General features: G+C 41.1%; 1 protein-coding gene across 10 annotated transcripts in view; it reads left to right on the forward strand.

Annotated features, from left to right (window-relative positions):
- Positions 1–24,674, forward strand: part of CACNB2 (calcium voltage-gated channel auxiliary subunit beta 2) — a 363,494-nt gene that overhangs the window by 317,474 nt on the left and 21,346 nt on the right. For 5 of the 10 annotated variants that reach the window (XM_081820693.1, XM_081820696.1, XM_081820695.1 and 2 more), the window contains 6 exons: positions 3,701–3,823; positions 5,851–5,987; positions 10,164–10,240; positions 15,041–15,174; positions 19,068–19,148; positions 19,619–19,677. In XM_081820693.1, coding sequence (XP_081676819.1) covers positions 3,701–3,823; positions 5,851–5,987; positions 10,164–10,240; positions 15,041–15,174; positions 19,068–19,148; positions 19,619–19,677 — 611 coding nt within the window. Of the gene's footprint in view, positions 1–3,700; positions 3,824–5,850; positions 5,988–10,163; positions 10,241–15,040; positions 15,175–15,319; positions 15,340–15,800; positions 15,863–19,067; positions 19,149–19,618; positions 19,678–24,674 lie in introns of all 10 variants that reach the window. The other 5 variants (XM_081820697.1, XM_081820699.1, XM_031031243.2 and 2 more) reach the window with 2 other exon arrangements.

Genomic DNA, 24,674 nt, shown 5'->3' on the forward strand with positions numbered 1-24,674 from the left:
GTATGTTTAAAATTTACGTCTTCTAGAGATGAAAACACATATGCAATGCTTAAACTCTGTATCCTCCAACGAATAAAAGACCTTAAGGGAAATGAGAGATCACGCTAACATTAAAAAAAAAACAAAAAAACAAAACTTGGATCTACATTTTTGTGATCAGAAACTCTCCTGAATAATGGAAAGATGTATTCAAGAAAATCCTATTTCTAGCAGTAAAACCAAGTCTGATTAAGACTATGTCTTCGTTTAAAGGGCACCGTCATATAAATTGCTGGTTGCAATTTAAAATGGTGCAGCCCATTTGGACGGTAATTTGGAACAGAATTTAAGAAAGTCTTGATAACTCATGGCTTACTCATGCTACCTCTGGGAATCTGTCCCAAGGAAAGAATTCTAAATAGAAAGAGGCTTTTTGTATAAAGATCTTTCAAAGTAGAATATTTATCTGTGAAAAAAACTTATAAACCTACATAGCAAAAAAATGTAAATAGTTGGAATAATTTTTAAATGGTAGATTTAAAAAGCATATCATATAAATAACATATTACTTTAAAAACTGGAAAAAAGTGAAATATGATTATAGCTGTGGGAGTAAAATCTATAATATTTAAAGAAATTTCAAGAAAAAAATGGAAGCACCATCACTTTATCAAGGATTGTGTTTCACAAAAATAGACTCAAAATGGATGAAAGACCTAAATGTGAGTCAGGAATCCATCAAAATCCTAGAGAACACAGGCAGCAACCTCTGTGACCTCAACCACAGCAACTTCTTGCTAGACACATCTCCAAAGGCAAGGGAAACAAAGGCAAAAATGAACTATTGGAACTTCATCAAGATAAAAAGCTTTTGCACAGCAAAGGGGAAATAGTTGACAAAACCAAAGACAACTGACAGAATGAGTAAAGATATTTGCAAATGTCTTAACAGATAAAGGGTTAGTATCCAAAATCTATAAAGAACTTATCAAACTCAACACCCAAAGAACAAATAATCCAATCAAGAAATGGGCAGAAGACATGAACAGACATTTCTCCAAAGAAGACATACAAATGGCCAACAGACACATGAAAAAATGCTCAACATCACTTGGCATCAGGGAAATGCAAATCAAAACTACAATGAGAGACCACCTCACACCAGTCAGAATGGCTAAAATTAACAAGTCAGGAAATGACAGATGTTGGTGAGGATGCGGAGAAAGAGGAATCCTCTTACACTATTGGTGGGAATGCAAACTGGTGCAGCCACTCTGGAAAACAGTATGGAGGTTCCTCAAAAAGTTGAAAATAAAGCTACTCAACGATCCAGCAATTGCACTACTGGATATTTACCCCAAAGATACAAATGTAGTGATCTGAAGGGGCACATGCACCCCAATGTTTATAGTAGCAATGTCCACAATAGCCAAACTATCAAAAGAGCCCGGATGTCCATCGACATATCAATGGATAGATGATGTGTTAATCTAGATACAATGGAATACTACTCAGCCATCAAAAATATGAAATCTTGCCATTTGCAACAACCGTGGATGGAACTAGAGGGTATTATGCTAAGCGAAATAAATCAATCAGAGAAAGACAATTATATGATCTCACTCATGTGGAATTTAAGAAACAAAACAGGATCATAGGGGAAGGGAGGGAAAAGTAAAACAAGACGAAACCAGAGAGGGAGACAAACCATAAGAGACTCTTAATCATAGGAAACAAAGTGAGGACTACTGGAAGGGAAGGAAGATGGGGAGATGGGATAACTGGGTGATGGACATTAAGGAGGACATGTGATGTAATGAACATTGGGTATTATATAAGACTGATGAATATCACTGAACTCTACCTCTGAAACTAATAATACACTATATGTTAAATAATTGAATTTAAATTAAAAAAAATAAAAAAATAAAGGATTGTGTTTCAGTGGTAGAATTATAGGCAACTTTTTTTTCTTTCTTTTTTTAAAGTCCCTATTTCTAGACCCTGGATGGCTCATTTGGTAAAGCATCTGCCTTCAGCTCAGGTCATGATCCCAGAGTCCTGGGATCGAGTCCTGCATCAGGTTCCTTGCTCAGCAGGCAGCCTTCTTCTCCCTCTGCCTGCCACTCCCCCTGCTTGTGCTCTTTCTTTCTCTCTCTGACAAATAAATAAATAAAATCTTTTTAAAAAAAAGTCCCTATTTCCATTCGAGGAAGAGCACCTTCTATGTCATTAAAGATCATAGTGGATACCAAGAATCAGATTTCCTATACTTATGTCCACTCTGTGTCTACTGTGCCTTTATCCAGAATGTGGTAGCCTTTCTCAGTCTGCATATTGTGGATGGATCTGAGTGACTTCTTGGCTCTTAGCTTGGTCCTCAACCCAGACAACAATCCTGTGAACAGATTAACTGTGGAAAATTTGGAAATAAAGATGGGCTCTTATTCCAAATCCCCATTTTTTCCTCCCTGACAAGCCAGGCAAAAGAAGAGCTCCTTCAGTAGGGAGAAACTGCTCAGAAAAAGTCCATGTGCCCACATTGTGAAAAAACACAATGCTAGTTAAGACAATAATACCGCTTTTCACCGTTTCTGTGCTTACCTGTTTTTTCCTCACCTTGTAGATAAATGGGAATTGCCTAGATAGAGGACAAATACTTAACCTGTAAATTTGCAAAGCATCAAATAATGAAGGATGGCTTAATTCATGTGACCATCTTCAATGGTTGACCGAACTCAAGGAGGAAAAATAATAGAATTAAAGGTCATTGATGGGCACCTGGGTGGCTCAGCCGGTTAGATGTCTGACTCTTGGTTTCAGCTCAGGTCGTGATTTCAGGGTCGTGAGATCAAGCCCTGCATCAGGCTCTGCGCTCAGTGTGGGGTCTGCTTGAGACTCTCTCTCCTCTCCCTGTGCCCCTCCCTCTGTGCTCTCTCTCTCTCTCTCTCTCTCGCTCTCAAATAAATAAATCTTAAAAAAAAAAAAAAGAATTAAAGGTCACTGATTTCATAATTCCCTGCAGCCATGAATTAGACATAGTCTCTGGTTCTTTTTTCACCCCAAACACTGTACTTCTAGAATTATATCATTATTCATTAAAGTAGCTGTTTGGGGGACGCCTGGGTGGCTCAGTCAGTTAAGCATCTGCTTTCGGCTCAGGTCATGATCCCAGGGTCCTGGGATCGAGTCCCGCATCAGGCTCCTTGTTCCGCGGGGAGCCTGCTTCTCCCTCTGCCTCTGCCTCTCTCTCTCTATCTCTCATGAATAAATAAATAAAATCTTTAAAAAAAAAAGTAGCTGTTTGGGGTGGGAGTGGCAGTTACTAGGTCTTTTTCACTGAGACCAAAGAACGGGGCACTTTATCCTTCTGTGTGTGTCTCCTGATTTCCAGTGGCTACAAGTTGTTATGTTGTAAACACGTTTCGGGACTTCATCTTCACCTTCATTACTTGTAGTGCTTTCAAAGAGAACAGTGGCCTTTCCCTAGTTCTGAAATGGGTGGTATGCGGTGCACAGTGCAAAGATTTCCCGTGCTGTGAATACTAATGAACTGTTTTGTGAGAAGGAACACAGATGGAAGAAAACAACAATGACAGTAGATAATTCAGTGTATGTTGGGTGGTATCATGGGGAGAAAAGAGAGGAACTCGGTTGTTTCTTTTTTTTTTTTCTTTTTTTTTTTTTTTTACTTTTTTCTCCCTTTCTTTTTCCCCTTTAGACAAAGCCCGTTGCATTTGCTGTTCGGACAAATGTCAGCTATAGTGCAGCCCACGAAGATGACGTTCCGGTGCCAGGCATGGCCATCTCCTTCGAAGCAAAAGATTTTCTGCATGTTAAGGAAGTAAGGAAAAGGATTTGAATTTCTGCCCGCATGCGTTTTCACCTTGAGACATCATTTCTTCTCTCTTACTGCCGTGACATAGCATTGCACGTGGCCCCCCCTTGTGTAACGTGCGCGGATGCAATGCCGCTCGACCTTTTCTAATATAAATATAAGCTTTTTAAAGAAGAAAGAAGTCAAAGGCATCTTGCACTAACTTCAGGGCTCCCCTGGGCTCTGTGACCCAGAAATTGGGAATTACTGGAGTAGAGGATCCTTTTTTATGCATAACCTGTACTTTTTCTTTTAATTTTTAACCTTGGCCGTGTGTCGTTTTCCCCTCACATCTCAAGTTTAACCATCTGGGGAGGGTTAACAATAATACCTAGAATTCATGATCTCTCCTCTTCTGCTGACAATGCCTGAACGCAGACCACCGATGCCCTGGACCCTCCCTGGGTGGTAAATATCTGCTGTGGAAGAGAGAATGGTAGGCCTTGGAGCTACTAAGGCAAAGGAGTAGAGCAGAACACTCCCTTTTTCTCCATGCCAAAAGTCTCCACCTGTCAGTTAACAATGATTCATATCCGTACACTGGAAAAATGCACCCTTAGTTAAGGTTTATTTTGAGTCAACATTTATCAAATGCCTGCTCTGCAGAACGTGGTATGAAAAGAGCAGAAATTCCCACTGAGTGATGTTCTCAGTGTGAGTATGAGGTTTCTTGGACCTGCAGGAATGAGAATTGGAGCAACTTGCATCTGAGGGATGATAGGTCATGAGGAGCATATGTAAATTTCAGTGCTCACTGTGATACGGGCTGTAAGTAAAGGAGGTGATGACTGCCAATTAAAAGAGCTTAGACTAGACTCCAATAACAAAAATGTATTAAAAAAATAAATCCATACTCCAAAACTCTGTTTGGTAAAGAGGTAGAGAGGTACAGTTTTAGCCTCGACTCAAATATGTTTTTTTATATATGTAAGGAAAAAAAGCCCAGAGAATTTATTTTTTTTAAGATTTTATTTATTAGAGCGAGAGAGAGCACGAGCAGAGGGGAGGGAGCAAGGGCAGAGACAGAGGGAGAAGCAGACTCCCCACTGAACAGGGAGCCCGAAGTGGGACTCGATCCCAGGACCCTGGGATCATGACCTGAGTCGAAGGCAGATGCTTAACCGACTGAGCCAGCCAGGCGCCCAAGCCTAGAGACTTTAGAGCCTACCATTTCATTAACTTCTAGAAAGAGATATGAATACTGGCTGGGAAGGAAAGATAGAAAAAGTTGTTAGAATTAATGACATGCCTGGAATCTGGCTTTACAACAGGAAGTTAGGTTAGTCCAGGGTCCCCTCCTGATCGCTGCTATTTGAAGAGAGATCTCTTTTCTACCATGGAAGGAAAAGAAAAACAGAGTGGATAGTCTTCTTTGAAATGCTCAAGAACAGAGTGGAAAGATACCATTCAGTTGAGAGAAGTAAAACCAAACATAAAGATTTAGGAAAAAATATTCTATCTGCAAGAGAGAAACTGTGAACATCCACATGAGTAGAGAAATCCTCTGTGAATACTGTACCATAATCAGAAACCTGTTTGCACAGAGGGACATTTTGCTCTGACACAAGATATTTCAGGTAGATTTCGGTTTTTCTCTCCCACTCAATATTTTTAAGTAATCTGATTATAGAAGAGGCCTCTGTAGCACTCCGTAGTTCCTAATGGTCTCTTGATAGGAAGGGCTATTAATCTTTGAACCAGGGGAGGTGATCCTACAGAAGCTGCACTGGAATTCAGGCTAGTCTCAAAGCATAGCAGTAAAGAGAAGGAAGAGTCTAGCCTGCCGATGGATTGCTGAGCTCGTTGATAATACTTCACTCATACATGCTCAACCACAAAACCCTTAGAGCTTCTCCAGTTGTGATGTTGAGGCATAGTTTACTGTAATTGCCATAACATGCCTCTCCACCGAAAATAGTTAACGTAGGAGAAAAACAATCTGAAGGCATGAACTTCTGTGCACTGATGGCAAACAAATTTGATTTTGTCTTTAGAAATTTAACAATGACTGGTGGATAGGACGATTGGTGAAAGAAGGCTGTGAAATCGGATTCATTCCAAGCCCGGTGAAACTAGAAAATATGAGGCTACAGCATGAACAGAGAGCCAAGCAAGGGAAATTCTACTCCAGGTATGAGAAAAACAGCGTTTGTGTAGACGTCCACATTATATGGTCATTCGTGTCTTCCTGTTTTCTGTGTCCCGCAGTCTTTATTATGTGTTGAAAAGCAAACTCGCGGTATGGTTTAGTGATGGCATCCCAGCGTCTGATTTTCATCTTATTTGGGAATCAAATTAATTGTTCTCATTAATAATAAAGGCATCAAGTATTAAGTTTGGGCTTCAGGCAGAGGAAGTTCTAACGTCCTAATCTCTTACTGAAAGCATTCCGGCCCTGAGCAGCCTTGGTGACTAATCCTGGTGTTGCTAGCTGCCCGGCAGGGTGGGGAGGCATTTTAGACATGACTGTCTTAGTCATCACTGGCCAGGAGCAGGTCTTGTGATCTGTTCATTTCATCCTCACTTGGGAAACTCAGTTTTCAGGTCTACCCATTGCTAAGCACTTACAGGGAAACCCAGTATGAAACCAGTTAAAACTGCCTTTGCAGATAGCAGTTAAACGAGTTATGTAATACGCTGGGGCTGAGTACTCCTTCCTAGGATTCTTGAAGTTATATGCCCCTCAGTAAAAGAATCACTGGAAGACTGAAAAGAATTCACTCAGACATGGAGTGAATTTGAAATTGAACCTAATGCAGATACCTCTGAGAACATGGTCTGCTTCTCCCTGTGGGAAGGGATGTGATTTGGGCAAATCTTTTCGCTAATGTGAACAGCTAGGCTTCTGTTTTCTCTAGCTTAGATTTTGTTTGTTTCTATAATGCTGTAAAATCCTTTGTATTCAATGGTAATACTTCAGCATTAGCAAGAATTTTTTTTTTTGATCAAGCATCTGCAAACCAGTAAAATATAAGATCCTTTTTGGTTTGGAACATCCATCTTCTTTAGTATTTTGTAACTGTCAGGTTCTTTTAGTTCAGATGCAGTTCCTCCCTTTTTGGAGACCTCTACCTCATCTCTGGCTTTCATTAATCCCTACGTTATTGGCGGCTCTCAGATTGTGAAATGCATGTAGTCATATAGAAGTAGATGCGTGCAGATCTACAAAGCATGTGCATCTGACTTGTAGGATGTTGAAGATCTGATTCTGTTCATACAATTTCCAGTGTTCTCCTGGCTTTATTGTGTATTCTTGTGTGTATTGTGTATTCTTCTGTTCTCTGTATTGATCCTGGTATCTTAATACTAGCTAATAAAATCTCAATGTGGAAAATTATTTTCATAGGGTATAGATATTGCTGTTTTCAATTTGGCGGTATATAGGTTGTTGAGGTTTGATGTTATCTCAGATAGGGGATGCTTGTTTTGGCTTTATTTGTTAAGGATAATTCAGCATTTTCAAGAGTTTTCCTGGTCAAGTAAGTTTAGGACAGTACTAGGTAGGTACTAGGAAATTTTTTTTTTTTAAAGATTTTATTTATTTATTTGACAGAGAGAGAGAGAGCACAAGCAGGGGGAGCAGCAGAGGGAGAGGGAGAAGCAGGCTCCCTGCAGAGCAGGGAGCCCGATCCGAGCCTCGATCCCAGGACCCTGGGATCATGACCTGAGCCGAAGGCAGACACTTAACTGACTGAGCCACCCAGGTGTCCCTTTTCTGGGCCTTTAATACATCAATGTGTACTGTGAATCTGGGTAGTGGGATGGGGATATTTCTCATGAATATACTAAAATTATCTTAAATTTTTCTTGGTTCATGTCTTTGGAATAGCGTTTTGTAGAATGCATTATGGAAAATTTGGGATGGGTTTTTGCAGAGACATACTGGTCTTATCTTTCTCTGCTTATTCGTGTACAAATCGAGAAAGGAAAACTACTTCCCAAAGCGTAGGAAGGGAGAAGTTTTGGCCAAAATTGCTAAGGAAGCACGGTTTCCTCTGCCTCCCGCGTGGTCATCCCTGGTCTGATATGAGTCATCAGCTCAGCTTTATAAGCGCTTGCGGAAACAGTAGGTACTAGAGCTTCCACTTTCCAGATGGGGCAGCAGGCAAAGGGAAGGTGGGGAACTTGAGCAAGTTTGCACAACTAGTAAGCAGTAGAATCAGGATGAAAACTGGATTGATCTGACTGTAGCCTGACCTCAGACAGATTACCCTGCTCCACCGCACATCACGTAGTGAGGCCTGGCACAGCAAGGACAGAACAGATTGTTATTAATATTGCCATCTGTTATTATTTACTAGATTAGATAGATTGGTTTGCTATTGCATTTTTTTTTTCCCTTAAGAGACTATGAATTACATTTGGGGAGTAACATCTCATAACTTATTCTAGGGAGCTAGGTTACCTTTCCTATAACTGGGTATCTTTTCTCTTGATTTTCTTGATTTTGTCTTTTCTCTTTACCTAAGCTTTTGCCTCAGTCTGTGAAGGCATTTTTACTTGCTTTTAGAGATTTTTACATTTGTCTTCTAACACTCAAAATACAGTTTTATTTTGAGGATGTAACCAGAATTCAGCAGTATGTAAAAACTCTGATTATTAAATTATAAAAATCGACAGAAATCAAAGGTAGTAAATTGGGGCAGAGGTCAGGAATGTTGCATTTGTCTAGAATGAAAAGGGCAAATTTGCGTTTTGAACATTTTGACTGTGCTGTTTGTCGAAATTTTACACAATCCAAATAATACTTTGACTTTTATTAAAATTCAACGAGAATGTAAAACAGACCCATGCCTGAACTGAAATTAGACTTGGGACTTTAGAAAAAGTAAAAACAAAAACCAAACACATTAAAAAAAAAACAAAAAAAACTTCTGGAAGAAAATGTTTTGGTCCTGGGGTAATGGGTATATTCTTGTAAAATGACCAGAAATTGCTTCTATAAATACCACTTTTTATTAATTTTACATCCTGTCTGGTATCCTTGTTAAATGCACTGGCATATCTCTTAAGAACCTCAGAAAGATACGGAGGCTCCTGCTATAGCTGCTTTCCGTTTGTGATGTTGGTCTGTTTTACGCATTAAAATGCCAGAACAGAAGCAATACAATTCAACCTGCTTACTGGTGTTTTAGTGGAATTTATATTTTCATATTAATATTTATGTAACTTAAACATTGCCCTTCGGTGCATAGACATTGTAGCAAATTTTTTTTTTTTAAGATTTTATTTATTTATTTGACAGACACAGCGAGAGAGGGAACACAAGCAGGGGGAGTGGGAGAGGGAGAAGCATGCTTCCCCCCATGCAGCAGGGAGCCTGATGCGGGGCTCGATCCCAGGACCCCAGGATCACGACGTGAGCCGAAGGCAGACGCTTAACGACTGAGCCACCCAGGTGTCCCTGTAGCAAATTCTTTCAACTAGACCCAGGGTTGGCTGTGATAATAAATGTTAGGCAGTAAAATTGTCTTGCCAAAATCGCCTATCCCTTGCTACTCCTTCCCGTCGTCTTCATCTGTGAAGGGGGCCTTTTAGTAATAGGATATTTAGTGTGCTGGGATGCTGATAGAAAACATCAGTGCTCTTGTTCTGATGTTACGTCTAGAGTTTCCAAGACACTGGCATGTCACATATCGAATTTTAGAATGTAGTGGTTCCGTAGTATGTGCTCTTCAAATTGTGCCTCAGTGAACCAGGTCGAACCCTCCATGTTAGTCATGCATGAGACACGTTCCGAATGCTAACTGCTAGTGAAGGGTTAAATCATGTCACACCGTGTTTGTCCCGTTCCTTTGTGTGTCTTGCAAAGGTTAGCAAGTTCAGTATGGCAGTGTTTTTCTTCTATAGGTTGCTCAGGAAAGCTTGAATACTTTCGGTCTTAAGACACTAAAAGTGACCAAGCCGAGACAAAGAAGCAAACCAAATGAGAAGAAAACCCCAAGTCTTGGTGTTAACCTTAAGGTTCTCTGCACTGCTTCAGAAGGTCTCCAACCTAAGAAGCAAAGGAAGGTTCTGTCTCCGTGATGCTGGCAGAGAATTTGAGGGCTGCAGAAATTACCCAAATTCTTTTCCATTCTCCCAGGGCCTTTTAAAATTAAACCTGGAATTTGAAACCGAGACTATTACATGGCTGTTTCAAGTACTCCAGGAATCTCCACTGGGAAATTGCTATTTTCCTCCTTGTAGGAAAGACAAATTTAAAGTTCAGTAGAAACCCAATGACTAATCATGTTTATTGAGCGATACAAATTTTTTAATGTCTGAAATAAGTGTCAGGTGTAATAAAATTTTTGCTTTACTCCAGTAAATCAGGAGGAAATTCATCATCCAGTTTGGGTGACATAGTACCTAGTTCCAGAAAATCTACACCGCCATCATCCGGTAAGTAGGCAACGAGTGCGGAATGGTACACTCTGCATTTCATGCTCTCCTCAATCTCCCCTAGTTGTGTGACTGTACATACACAGGGTCCCTTTGTGAACCCTAGAAGGGTTAAAAGCCATTAGAAATAAGAGTGCCTACATGGAGTAAGAAATAATATGGGGAAATTTTGTTCAGGGCTTTGAAAAAAGGAAATATGTCCATGTGTTCACTATAAGTTGTTTAGATGACCAAAACGATGAATGTGTCCAACTTTTTATCCCTATACTCACACACACCCACACCGTGGTGCCCAGCACATCGTCATGGGCAGCGAATGGGTGAATGCCCACCATCAGCCATAGTGCAATGTGCGTTGTTGGCCCCAATATTCAATAAAGGCAGAAGAAGAATAAAAGCTTTCGAAAGCCAAGGAAAGGAGAATAAAGTGATGGTGATGAGTTTTATCCCAAAGGCTCTGTGGAAGATGGAGGAGATGAGTAGAAGTCTTGAAAAGAGACAGAAACACTTGTAGGAAGGGTAACTATTTTCTTTCCAAGGCAGTGGAGAAGGATACCACATTAAATTTCAATTTCAGATGAATGAATAATTTTTTTCGTGTAAGTATTGTATGAGAAATACAGTAAAAAAAAATTTATCTGAAACTGAAATTTGACTGTATTTTTCTTTGTTAAATCTGGCAACTCTACCATTCTGGAGTTGTATATAAATTGGAGACTAATTGGTAGAATTGCAGAAAGCCCATAATCATCAGAATCTTAGTGTGCTAAGAGATGCAGATGAGTCAGAGTAAGATCGCAAGGACTCACCAGCGGAGTATTTGAGTGAAATGATTCCTAGGGTGATTTTGAGGAAGCTGAAGCTGAAAGTGGGAAGAGCGCACATCTGTGGACAAGTTAGGGAAGTGATTGCACTCTAGCCTGTCTTAAGAACAGGTTTCCCCTATTACTCCTGATCATGCCTTGTTCCTGAATGTTGGTGACTTTTAGAGACCAAAGTCTTAATAAAAATGATAGAACTTTTTAAGTGCAAAATCTGAGCACTTAAATAAGAAATAAATCGTTTTAGGATGCATATTGATTTCAAATACCTTGTACGTACGACTTGCAGTAATTCTGAGTTGTCCAAAATCAAGTAAAATAGTATGTTTGAAATGAAAATTGAAGCCCTTTTAGGGATTATGTGAGGCTTCTGTCTTCCCTCCACCAGTGGAGGGGAGCTGTTTACTGAATGCACAGGGCAAAGGAGGCTTATCTCCGCTCCTTCTCAAACATGTAAAATTATAGAGATTAGGGCAGAAAGCTGTACCCTTTGATTAATATCTTAAAAGCTGTCTCAGAGACTCCAGAAGACTATCACCAGGCTCCTGAAATGGGGAAATGTTACATCATCTAGTGATAGTACTGCAGCCCCATCCGCAGAGGTCAGCACTACCCCTATAGACCAGGAAAAGTGTGTTTGTAAAATAACATTCTGTTTTTGTAGACAGATATTTATCATTAAAACTAAAGTTTACTACAATAAAGTAAAGATGATTTAAAACTTGATCCAAGTTTTATACAGATACAGGACGTTGGAATAACTTCTCTGAATACCGAGAACAGAAAACACTCGCGACTTCAAGGACTGGAGACATTTGCTAACTATGAATTTATAGTTGGGCACATCAGGAACCTGCTATAATTTTCATATCAATGCCACAGCTTCTCTAAAGGAAAACTTTAGAGAATTTCTACAGAGAAGATTCCCCCACCCCACCTCCAGGGTAAACTGCCTAACCAGTCCAGTATGGATTAGCCTACAGTCCTAACTTTCACCTGTATCTCCCAGAGGCCGTATCTACAATTCACCTCACCCATTGTTAGACCGAAGAATACAAGCATTTGCCTAAAGTAAATATACTTGGAGTTTCTCAAGGAGTTGAAAAAGGAAAAATTTCTACTTCTTCTCTAGGTAATGGGGTGGTAGCCAGTTACACAACACACACCCCAGGCCTACTGTGCGTGCCTGCATGGGTCACCCCAGCATGCCCCTCAACTGGACCCAAGTGTCTAAGATGAAGTTACAAATTAGATTTCAAAAAACGCTGCCAAGGCGCTCCACCACAAAAAAAAAAAAATTCTGTTGAGGACCAATAGAAGAAACTATTTTCATATTTATGGAAGTAGTTTTCCCAAGTAAATACTAATGTTTGCCAAGGTCTGCAGATACAAGTATGAAACAAGAAAGGGCAACCATCTGAGTCTAATAAAGTGTATGGAGCTCTGAAGAGTTGAACATGCTTCTTAACTGTCTTAGTAAATTTCTTTAATGTGTTTTGAAAGCGGCCAAATGTTTTAGAATTCTCTGTGTTTTGGAATGAACCCAGATGCTTTTAAATTTAAGTTAACCAAAAGTCAGAACTAATAAATTGGAAAGTTCTCAATTTGGGATTCTGAGCCCTTGTGTCCAAATATAGGTAAATTTCAAACCTGACTCAGGCTCTGAGGCTATGTGTGGGTCGCCAAACATCTGGACAATATTATAGCTAAACTTTTTATGCATTTCCACTCTTCCTATAAAAAATTTTTTAAAAATCCACCCACTGATCACAGCAGACCAGACTGAAGGGCCAAATTGTAAAATCTAATGCATGAACTTTGCCAACGTCCTGTCAACTCGGGACATGCTTGTAGGTATCCTCATTTTCAGAAACGCTCTCAGGAAGTACTGTCCCTTGAAGGTGGCCTCTACAAAGCCCAAGAAAAGATGAGAAAGGGAAAAATAGATGGGAATTTACCACTGGAAAGGAAACTTAGCTGATGCTGGTTAAGGTCTATCCCAGAGATAGTGAAGAACTGACCCAGATCCTCTCCATCGTAGCTGGGAAGACACAACATGCTTCCTAAGTTAGGATTCAATATGAAGAGCCTTACAGGGTTGGATAAAAGTCCGCATCAGTCCATAGCGTTTCTGTCCCACGCTGTATGCTGACCCTTTCAGTGCGTCAACGTGTGTGGGTGGTGCAAAGAGACTTATTTACTAGGTAAGTCTAACTAAATAGCTGGAATTAACTCAGACTGTTAGTACTTTCACCAGAGAGGGAATCCTACGCGCTCTCTGGGCGAGCAGGCGTTGATACGTGCAACGTTGTGCAAACAGTGCCAGGGAATCGCTCCATCACACACCTTCGACCTCCTCAGATGACTCAAAGGAACAATTAAGCGAAAGCTCTTAGTCTGCAAAAGGCTGAGTCACCTCATATCCGTAATAACCTCAAAATTGAAAAATAATGTGACGGCTGTCGGGTGATCTGCCCCCATACCGAAGAGGGTAGCAGCGGCTGCCCGAGTGTGACCCTGGTGTGCTCCTCGTGGGGCGCAGGGATGGGGGCTGCCCTGTGACGCCAAATGGTTATTTCCGATGGTAATTTGCTCCTTATCTGAATGGACTGTGGTTTTTGTTAGATTTCCGTGACCTTAACTAAACCATAGCCTAATTTTCTCCTGAGCTCCACTCTACGGCCCCTTCCTGAATCCTGGCAATGAGGATGGACCCCCCACCCCCGCCCCCTTGGGCTGGGGGAAGGAAGGGTGCCTGCATGGAGAGCGCTCACCTGCAGGGGCAGCGAGGTGCGGGCACAGGTGGGGGCTTGCTTCTGAGTCCCGGCTCCACCAAGGTTTTTTTTTTTGTTTTTGCCAAGACTAAGTCCCTTAAACTCTTGAATTATCATTTCAATCTTAAAAATAAGGGGGTTGAAAGTGATCTTCAAACTACTTTCCAGCTCCGGTTCTGCGGTGGATAAAACCCTGTAGTAATTGCAGGTGGAAGCGTTTTTTATAAACCTCGAAATGAGATGATGGGTCTTTTTTTTTTTTTTCCATTTAACACTTAATCGTTGAGCGCTCTGGTTTTCAAGGCAAAAGATTTTTAAAGTGAAAGCATGTAGAACCACAGACCTAAACCTCTTGTTCTGCAGACAAAGAGACCCCTGCCATGCTCTCTGGGGTCTTCATGCCCTTCCACTCCATTTCTCATGTTTAATGCATTTATATGAGGGCTTCATATCAATCAGTGGAAGTCCCCTTATGTCATTTTATTAGACTCATTTCATTTGGAGACCGATCTCCAAAGGAAATGTTTTCTAACTAGTTTTCAGTCAGCCTGCCTGAGGGGGTCTATACCATTTTGAAATCGTTTTAATCCTGCCCATCCCAGAAGCCTCCCGGGATCATTTGCCTTGTGTAGGACTCCTTTGTGTTGCCTGAATTGGGGATTTTTCAATTCTCGCTTTTCCCTCAGATGCCTCTTGCGTTTTTAGTGACGCTTTCCACATTGCCCTTACTTTTTTTTCCCCCCACACAAAACCAAGCAAAACAAGAAATCTGAGGCACATCGTGATAAAGGTTACCAATGCAGTTGCTTATTATCAGAAAGCTGACTGAAGATACTGTAAGACGTGAAGCCAGATGTTCCGGACCATACCTTCTATGCAGTTGACGTGGAAAACTATCAGTAGTCTATTTGAAACTACAAATTAAAAATGTTGCTCTAAAAATATTATTCAAGAGATCTAGCATAGAACTCACGTGTTCAAGCAGACAGATATCATGAGGGGATCTCTCAGTATTGTTAGGTTTGATTGCATTGCGTTCTTAACGTGCCTTACCTTTACATTTTACTTTGTTGACTATGCTGAGCACTCATGATAGATCTTTTACTATGGTTCGTTTTATTTGCTTTCATTTTATCATTTTTTTTATAACCTGTTTTTCCTCTCCTGTCTACCTGATGATTTTTGAATTGTTTGTCTGTATATAGCTATAGACATAGATGCTACTGGCTTAGATGCAGAAGAAAATGATATTCCAGCCAACCACCGCTCCCCTAAACCCAGTGCAAACAGTGTAACGTCACCCCACTCCAAAGAGAAAAGAATGCCCTTCTTTAAGAAGGTAACATTAACTTCCAAGCTCCCATCTGTCCACCCGCTCAACTGCACTGCGTCACATTTCTAGTCCTGTTGACTGTCTGTGTCCTTTGATAAGCCAATAACGTGCATGCTGTGTTATTCTTTGTTTCTTTTCCATGCTGCTGTAGCTAAGCAGAAGCAGAAATCGGTAAGTTTACATTGACATGAGCTGTGTTTATCCTGCCACTGGCATCATTAGCATCAAAGCCCGAAGTTTTAGTAATAAACGCAGTCATTTCTGTCCTAAGAAAAGAACCTATCAAACAGCTAATTGAGTCCATGCATTTCAAACCGACTAAATTCAGTGAGTGGACCTGTTAAAGCACTATTACAGTACTTATCCTTTTTGATGGAATAATATCTACCACCGAGGGACTTGGTTTAAACATCCCCAAGACGTCAAACACTGACAACTCCATATAATGCACCTCTATTGTGCATGCTTATCCTGTCTGTCTTTGTCTCTTTTTTCCAGAAATTTAACTTCTATCAAGCATATTAAAACCATTATTAGATTCTGATTTATGATATCCAGATACATAGCTTGTACTAAAAAAAAAAAGTATTCAATTTTTAATTTAGTCAGTATTTAAACTTCTAATCCACTAGGTGCAAAATCTGCAGATGAACAAGACCAGTGGAAAACTGCAGGCTTGTTTTGGCGGTTTACTGTGAGTTTTTCCTATTGTCATCTATAAATACTCTCCCGATGTTCTTGCCTCCCCCATCACAGTCAGGTTGCAGGATCTCACCTGTCGGATAACGGGGCAGTGGCTGTGCGTAGAGCCTTTGCCACTGGCCAGCCACGAGGCTACACGGTGAGGCTCCTCGTCCCCCGACGGGAAACCAAGGGTATTCCTGAGCTCTCTTGACTCCACACCAAGTCTGTTTCCTTTCACGCATTTTGTAGCTTCAAAGCATTATTTTTTAAGGACATTCGCACCCCACCCCCGCCCCTACACACACACACAATTTCCATTCCTTCCTTTCTTTTTGCACACCACTTTGCAGAGCCAACTGTGCTGTCTTTTGGAATCCTACTTCCTCCTGTCGCTGTGGCCGGCACACCATGGGGACATCGTGACGTGGGTGTGGAGGAAAGCCTCTTCTGCCCCAAGCTCCGTGTCCTCGGCTCTTTCCCCCTGCACACAAGCGTTTTGCCACATGGAGGAACTCTAAAATCACGAGGTGTCAGAGACTGAACTGGGAAGTTTGTTGTTTTTGTTTTTTAAATAAATGAGGGTTACTTTTATAATGCAAGACCTCAGCGCTCCAAAAATTAAAACCTGGATTTTTTTGTGTTAACACAGACAGCCCTAGCCTGATGCACACCTGCACCTGTGGGCCCCCTCTTTCTGGTCCTGTCTTCTCGGCGCAGCTAAACCTTGCAGCCAAGTGACTGAGTTCCTAGCGCCGATGCCTAGAAAATCAGCATCACTCAGATGCTCTGGATTTTCCAGAGTGGTGACATGAACTAAAACCATGTCAGTCGAGATGCGTTTTTGGAAGTTTGCTTACTCTTAAATTCCCAGCCTTTAAAAATGTTTATCACAATTTTTCAGCTAAAGAATTGGAACCAAAATAAGGCTAGTGGGAAAGAGTAGATAAAAATGGTGTCGGTATCCATAGGGCATAAAGTACCAATATTCCATCAAATAAGGTAATTTCTGTAGCTACCCTATTGAATAAGAAGCTGATTGATGACCAGCATGGGTAACGCTTCTCTTAGTTGGCAGCCAGAGAGCGAAGGAACCAAAGACCTCTAAAATACGGGGCCACGAAATACTTACAGACTCGAAATAAAAATTCTTGGTAGCCGTGCAATTTATATTCCTAATTCCAACAATGGAAAAGGTATTCTTATATGGAATAGCTATAAGGACTTGGCTTCGAAACAGTGTCAGTATGATCCCAGGTGGTATCAATGTCTTGACAAATATGCTTATGATGCCTTCGGCACTGGTTTTCATTCTTCTGTTATTGATTATGTGGTGAACTTCAATGTAGAGCTCAAAACCAGAGAGACAACCTGAGATTCACGGATGAGACTGTTTTCCATGTTTCAGGTTGCTTTTAGAGTGGTGCTTGTGGCCTTTGTGCTGTTACTGTATTATGTTTGTCTTGTTTTTTTTTTTCCCTGTTTGAAAATGTATTCTACCTTTCTTGTGTTTATTAAAATTAATTTTGAACACTAGGTAAAATTTGAAGGACTAAAATTTGACAGCACCATCACAGTATTATTTTCGCCCCCCATAAATATATTTGTCTGCCTCCCTCCCTGGATGAAATCTCAGATGGAAGCTGTTGAAACTGAAATGCTTTTTAACTCCATCCCGCACCCCCCACCACCACCCCACCCCCCAGTTAAATTCAATTGAAGTCAGAAAGTTTGTAATGGGCAACTTTTTTTAAAAGATTGATTTCTTAGAGCGGGAAAGAGCATGAGGGGAACAGGGGGCAGAGGGAGAAAGAATCTCAAGCCAGCTCTACACTGAGCACAGAGCCCCACACAGGGCTCAAACTCACGACCCTTGAGATCATGACCTGAGCTGAAACCAAGAGTCGGACGCTCAACTGATGGAGCCACCAAGGTGCCCCTATACAAATGGGCAATTTTAAGCAACAATAAAATGTTCTTGGGTAACAGGCTGATGCAGAAATTACAGTCACACGTTAGCTTTTCAAATTCTTAAAACAGTTAAAAAAATTTTTTTCTGTCTCTGTGATTCTGAAAATATATTTTTTTAGACACTCCTTAATGCAGAAAGATTCAGATGACAGTGATTTGTTTACCCCCGTGTTTAAGGCCTTATCTCTCTCTTCTGCATTAAAAAAAAGTCATTTTGAGTCCATGTAGCATTTTCTGCCAACTGGGAAGAGTCGGTTTTAATGTAATCAAACAGATTAACTGTTACCTGTTTTTTTCTGGAAAAACTTTATTTTGATCATTTTATGTGAAGCAGCTAAGCTGAAAATTTTGCAAAGTTTTAGAAATTGCTCCAGAATTTAGCTCCTCCCCCTGCTCTTCCAAAAAAGAAAGAAATTGTGAAGGCCTGAATTAGTTATATAACAGAGACATTACCTAAACCACTCTTGAGAAGCATATTAGATGTGCAAGTTGATAACAAAGCTTTTGAGGCCCCTGCAGCATGCTTGACTATGTTATCACATGTTAACCACCTTCCTTCCAAGACACACAAACCTTACATTTTAAGTTTTCAAGTTCCAAGGTCTAGAAACCAGAAATCCAAACCCATTCGTCACTAACCTGTGACAATGATCCTAACTACTGGAACAAGCATGCTTTTTAAACTTCAACTCGCACAGTAAAGCAGAGATTTTCAAGTATTTGGTAGTGAACGTTAACAACGTTTTGAAATTAGGTTTTATCCAGGTAAGACAAACATCTAAGATGCAAAGCTAATAAGACCTTTCTTTTCTCCGTAATTACCCACGTTAGGCCTGATCGGTTAAGTCTGCAGAAAACTCTCAAATTCCTTTGAAAAGCAGTATTAATAATTTCCTGTCAAGCCTAAAGCACCTACTCTGCATGAGGCATGTTTTCTGTCCTTCCAACTAGTATTTTGTTCAAAAAGCAGCTTTAGGAACTAATATGTCCGTAGTCTTTCTTGAAGAGAGCAAGAAAACTGTAGACAATTCAGTAACTTGAGAACTTGAGGAAAATAAGCCCACCAAGCTTTGATTGGTTTTCTTGAGGAAAGAGGCGAGTAAAAAAAAAAAAAAAAAGGAAAGGTCTGGAAAGCCGGTGCCTCCTATTACACAGTTCAGAAAGAATGATTTATACTTAGAATACTTAGAATATTTCAGGTCCTCCTGCCTTTTAAGCATCTGAAGTCCTCTCCCCTCTCTCTGCAGACAGAACACACTCCTCCTTATGACGTGGTACCTTCTATGCGACCAGTGGTCTTGGTGGGCCCTTCTCTGAAGGGGTATGAGGTAGGTGGCTGCCCTGGGGGGCACACTGCACTTGACCTTCACAAGCTGAACTGCTTTGTGAGTCCACCTCCTTGAATTTAGAGCTTAAAGAGCTTGCAGCAGCGAAGCACGTTGTTTTCCAAGCTGTGGTATAGATTGCTTCCTGTTTTGTTCTGTTTTTATGGCCGTTGCTTGGGTGCTTTTGCTAGCTTCAGTTTCCTGTGTGGGGAAACATTATCAAATGGAGAGCGCCTGAAACCACCTGCAATGTCATGTGTTGTCACTAAAACATCAGGACAAACTTGGGGAGCTTCGCCTTTTTTAACTGTCATTGTATCAGATCTCAGCAACAGGAAAATGTGGCAATCTCACACATGCTGCGCTTTCCAAATGGGAAGCCTAGGTCTTTAAATGGTCTTGGGAATAAAACTGTTTTGTCATAATTAGGAACAGTTTTGTTGTATTTTAATTTATTGCTTGCTCAATTGCAGGTCACAGATATGATGCAAAAAGCGTTGTTTGATTTTTTAAAACACAGATTTGAAGGGCGGTGAGTATTTCAGAATCCTGGATTTTGTGGATTTCTCCTTGAAGATGACAAAACCCGGGTGGGACAAGGCATGTGAGCACAAGAGAAAACTGCCCTCTGAAGTCTATATGGCAATGGGCAATGAGTTTCATCCAGTTCGGCTGGATTCAGTAAATATCTGTCATATTTGCTCAGCACATCCTCAACCCTGGATAAGCCAGCTCTCTGTTCCTGCACCTGTGTCTGTAAGCTGAACTTGGCCACATCCCTGTTGACCTGTATCTCCCTAAATTCATGATCAGCTGGCTCTTAAGGCTGCCCAGAAATAATACTCAATATCCCTCTTCTATTCACGTTTCCCCTCTTCAAGACGTCTGCACCGTCTCCTCTCTCACCAAGCCCCCAAGCCCCTTCTCATCTCCCTCCCCAATGAACTTGCTTCCTCTTTGACTGAGACTATAGAGGCAATCAGAGGAGAACTTCTGAGAGTTCCCACCACCACACCGAGCCCAACTTGCGTGTTTGCCTGAATGCTGTGCTTTTTTTCCTTTCACTGTGTTCCTAGCAATGGCCAACCCACCCACTTGGGTACCAGGTCCCATTCCCCATCCCAGCACAGCTGTAAATCCTTTCCTTTCTCCTCATCACTACTTTGCATTCTAATGGAAACTCCATCAGCATCTAAAAATGTCGTTATTTCTCCCTTCGAGGGAAGTTTGAACCATATTCCCCTCCAGCTGTCCCATTTTTCTCCTTTTCTTTACAGCAAAGCTCCTCCAACACATAGTACATCCTTGTTCTCCTCTCATACTGAAACGTACTCAACGAAAACTAGTCATGTCCGATCATCAGTGACCTTGACATTGCTAAATCCAGGGGGTGAAGCCTCAGTCCTTCTCTTAATTGACATGTTGGATTGCTTCATTCTCTTTTAAATACTTTATATGCTGGCTTTCGGCAAGCACACTTTCCTGGTTTTTCTTTTATCTCACTTCGTCTCCTTTTTCTCCTTGGCTGGTTCTTCCTCATTGACTAGACATCTTGGAGCGCCCAGGGCTAAGTCCTTTGGTCTTCTCTCTTCTAGTTACATTCATTCCATGAGTGATTTCATTTGATGTTTGACTTGTAAATAGCATTCCTTCGCTGGTCTGTCCTCTGAATTCCAGATCCATATATCCAACTGCCTATTCAGTATCACCACTGAGATGTCAGATGGACTTCTCAAACTGAACCTCCCAGCTTCCCCCCAAACCTGCTCCTCTCCTAGTAGTCCATGCCTCACGTACACCTCTTTCGTCTTTCAGACCTAAGACCCATCCACCCCAAATCACTGAATCATTCTTGACTATTCTGTGTCTCTTATATCCCACATCCAAATGCCATTGACTGTATCTTCAAAATATATCAAGAATTGAACGACTTCTCACACATATGTCTCTGCTATCCTTTTGGCCTAAGACACCAGCACCTCTTCCCTGGATTATCATCATAAATAGCCTCCTAACTTGTATCTTTGCTTCTGTTGTTGCTTCCTTGATGTCTCTTCTCAATTCAGCAGCCTGGACAATTCTGTTAAACTGTGAGTGGATCTCATCCCTGCTTTGTTCAGATCCATCCAGTGACTTCTCTTTTGACTCAGCATAAAAATCAAAGTCCCTATAGTGGCTTTTAAGACCCTCTCTAGTCTGACCATCCACACTCTTACCCCCTCCTTACTTTTGACTTCATCTCTTAGACTCTCCCACTTGCTCATTCTGCTCCTGCCACACTGACTTCCTTGTGGTTTCATGAGTGTTCCAGACAGCCAGATACATGCCCACCTCAGGGCCTTTGCACTTGCAGTTCCCTGTGGAAGACATTTCTGAGGGAAGACATTTCCCTCAGAGACTGTCCTAGGTGTATGTGCACACACACACACATTCTCTCTCTCTCCCTCTTCCCTGACTCTTTCCATAACTCTTATATTTTATTTATCAATTTTGTTTATTGTCATTCTCCCACAGTTAGAACAAAAACTCCATGAGGGCAGGCTTTTTTGCTTTTGTTTTTGTTTTTCTTCAATCTGCTGTGTGAACTGTTGTGTTCTCAATGCCTGGAACTGTGCTCATTGTGAACAGGACGTGGGTGAGTGTTGAATGTCTCCCATGTATGCCCTGCTGAAGACATGCAGAGATGGGGAAGCCACTCACAGTCTTTGTGGACCTCAGGTGTTGACCATAAATGGAAACCTTGAGCAGTAAACTACAAAGTAAAGCAACAGACAGGCAGCTCAGCACCTGCGTGTCCGAGGTACACATGGCGTAAAGGGAGGAAGGATTGACACTGACAGGAATGTCAACATCTAGGAAAGGTTTTTAAATGGCAGCTAAGATTTCACCGACTCAAATTAGAAAGAGAAAGGCCGGTCCGGTGGAGGGGGTTAAATGGGTGAAGGAATCAGGGTGTGACACAGCATCATGTGGAAGGCAAGCTCCTTAGAGGTCTTCAAGTCAAGTCTCTAGACAAGGAGTAACTGGTGACAGAGCTAGGGTGCCATGTTAATCGGCTTGGACGTAATCCTTTTCCTCTCTTCCCCTCCCCCTTCAGCTTGCTTCAACAAATTTTATTGAGCGTACTCTGTGTGCCGGGCATTGTGAGGAACAAAGTCAGACAAGGGCCTTGGCTTCATGAAGCTTATTTCTAGGTAATTGGAAGGAAGCCTTAAGTCAAACAATCCAGGGACACTGTGGTCAAAGTTAAGCCAGTTCCTGAAGCATCAAAGCTATGATAGGAGTCTAAAATGGAAACTTCGAAATTTAAGCAAAGAGTAGATTATAGGGGACCTGGGAGCACACAGGGCGAGTTCGTATTTCTGTATTTTTTAAGATTATATGTATTTATTAGAGAGAGTGCACACACAAGCGGGGGGGAGGAGTAGAGGGGAAGAAGGGGCACAAGCAGACTCCCTGCTGAGCAGGGAGCCCGATGTGGGGCTCGATCCCAGGACCCTGAGATCACGACCTGATCCGAAGGCGGACGCTTAAATGACTGAGCCACCCAGGCGCCCCTATATTTCTGTATTTTTAACAAGACAGATCTGATGCCTCTACATCCCTGTCCTTCTCACATCCTAACAATACAACAGTATGTGTGGGTTTCAGATTCTTTTAAATTTCTTAGTATACTGCTTTCTTCCTTGACCGCACCTGCTCCTACAGCCATTTGTAATTTATATCGACTTTCACCAGGGAGGCAAGGACACACAGGGAAACCGACAGCAGGACAAGCAAAGGGCTGAAAGAGACAGAAAAGGAACAAAAGCAGAAACTATGTTCCCAGGTGTAAAAAAGACTTTATAATCAAGTCCATATAATCACACGTTCCTAATTTGATTTTTTTTTCATAACTTTATGAAGTATTTTTTAGTTTGGGCCAGGAAAACACAGCGTTTGGCTTGGTCCAAGGCTATCTGGCACTGGCCAAGTGAAAAAGGCATACCCCTGATTAGGCTCATTTACCGTTTAGTTTTTTATGCTTGGCTCTGTCATTTATCCTAATTTGGGGTTGTCTCCTTGAGCATGCACATCCAGAAAATTGCTAGACAAAGCACTATGCTTTCCCTGAGTTAACCCACTGCCCTTTCCAAAGTACCAAAGATGGAGAAATGAGATGGCATTTCCTTACTGTTTAAACCTAGTAAGTTCTGAATTTGGAAGACAGATTCCAGCCATAGGGCATATCTTGGACCCATGTTCTAAAGTATTAGCCCATCCAAACTGATTTCATTTAAGAAACAAATGAACAAAATATCTGAATGTTGTCAGTCTGCTCTTTCTGGCCAGAAGTAATTTCCACATGACTTTATTAATACACCTGCCTTGGCTCATTTGACTCATAGAGCTCAAGTTCAACATTCTAGGCTTGAGATCACCAACTAAAGATCCTCAAAGGAATTGATAGGGTCCATAAAATACACTTACAAAAATCCATGCAAAAATTTTTTAACCCATGGCAAGACACCCAGAGTACCTGAATCATTAAATGTCTTTGGTTTTGGAAGCAGTAGGGGGCGGAAACTGAGCAAAAGTATCAGGTACTTCTATATACATGTAATTTTAAAAGGGAAAAATGAATCAGTCCTTCATTATCTATTAAATAAACTAAATTTATTTTAAAAAATTAGAAGCCCCAGGGGAAGAAAATATGAAATATGAAAGGAATATGAAATATGAAAGGAAGTGTTGGTGATGAAAAGATTCTTGATAGGAATTCTTTTCTGTTCTTAAACCTAGTTAACTTCATTTGTTGAAGCCCTGGGGAATTGTCAGAATCGTGATCCTGACTGTTAAATAGCATAAGTGTGTCAGGTCAAAGAATAGATGATAATTCATTATCTTCTTTCTGTTGTGTGCAATAGAGTAGCCCATTTACAATCAGATCCATCCTAACCAACTCTGTCATGTAAACAAAGCAATCTTTGGATTCACTGTGTAGGACATTGACAGGTAAATTAACAAGGAAATTGAGGACAAGAAGGAAAGCTACCACCAGTGATGAATTTGGTTTTCCTCCCCAGTGACTTTGAAAATGTCAGCTGTCAGCACTGAAGTGTCTGGAATGGGAATGGAATTGTAGGGATGTGTAAACTGTCGAATTTTCTGTGAGGGAATCTTACTGGAAATCAGTAATCCTGGGCAACATTGCATCACTTTATTTTGTCATGTAGATAATTTGCTTAGATGTGAGACAACTTCTTCTAAACTGGTGGTTTATCTAGCCTGGCTGCACATTAGAATCATCTGCAGCACTTTTAAAAATAAAACACCAACCCAACAACAAGGGCTTGTGTTCCACCTGTGACCAACTGAGGTCAAATCTCTAAGGTAGGATCTCCTGGAACTGTAAAAGCTTATATGGCAATCTTGGTATATACCATGAGGGTTAAGAACCACTACTCTAAACTGAATTGTCCCCAGAATCTTGCCCTTAGGATTTTCAAGGTCTCCTTTTTGGCGGAATCCCAAGTAGTGACAATTCCC

This window comes from Leptonychotes weddellii, chromosome 5 (genome assembly GCF_054177405.1).
Source record: "Leptonychotes weddellii isolate Sample4059 chromosome 5, ASM5417740v2, whole genome shotgun sequence".
In the NCBI taxonomy this organism is placed as follows: Eukaryota; Metazoa; Chordata; class Mammalia; order Carnivora; family Phocidae; genus Leptonychotes; species Leptonychotes weddellii.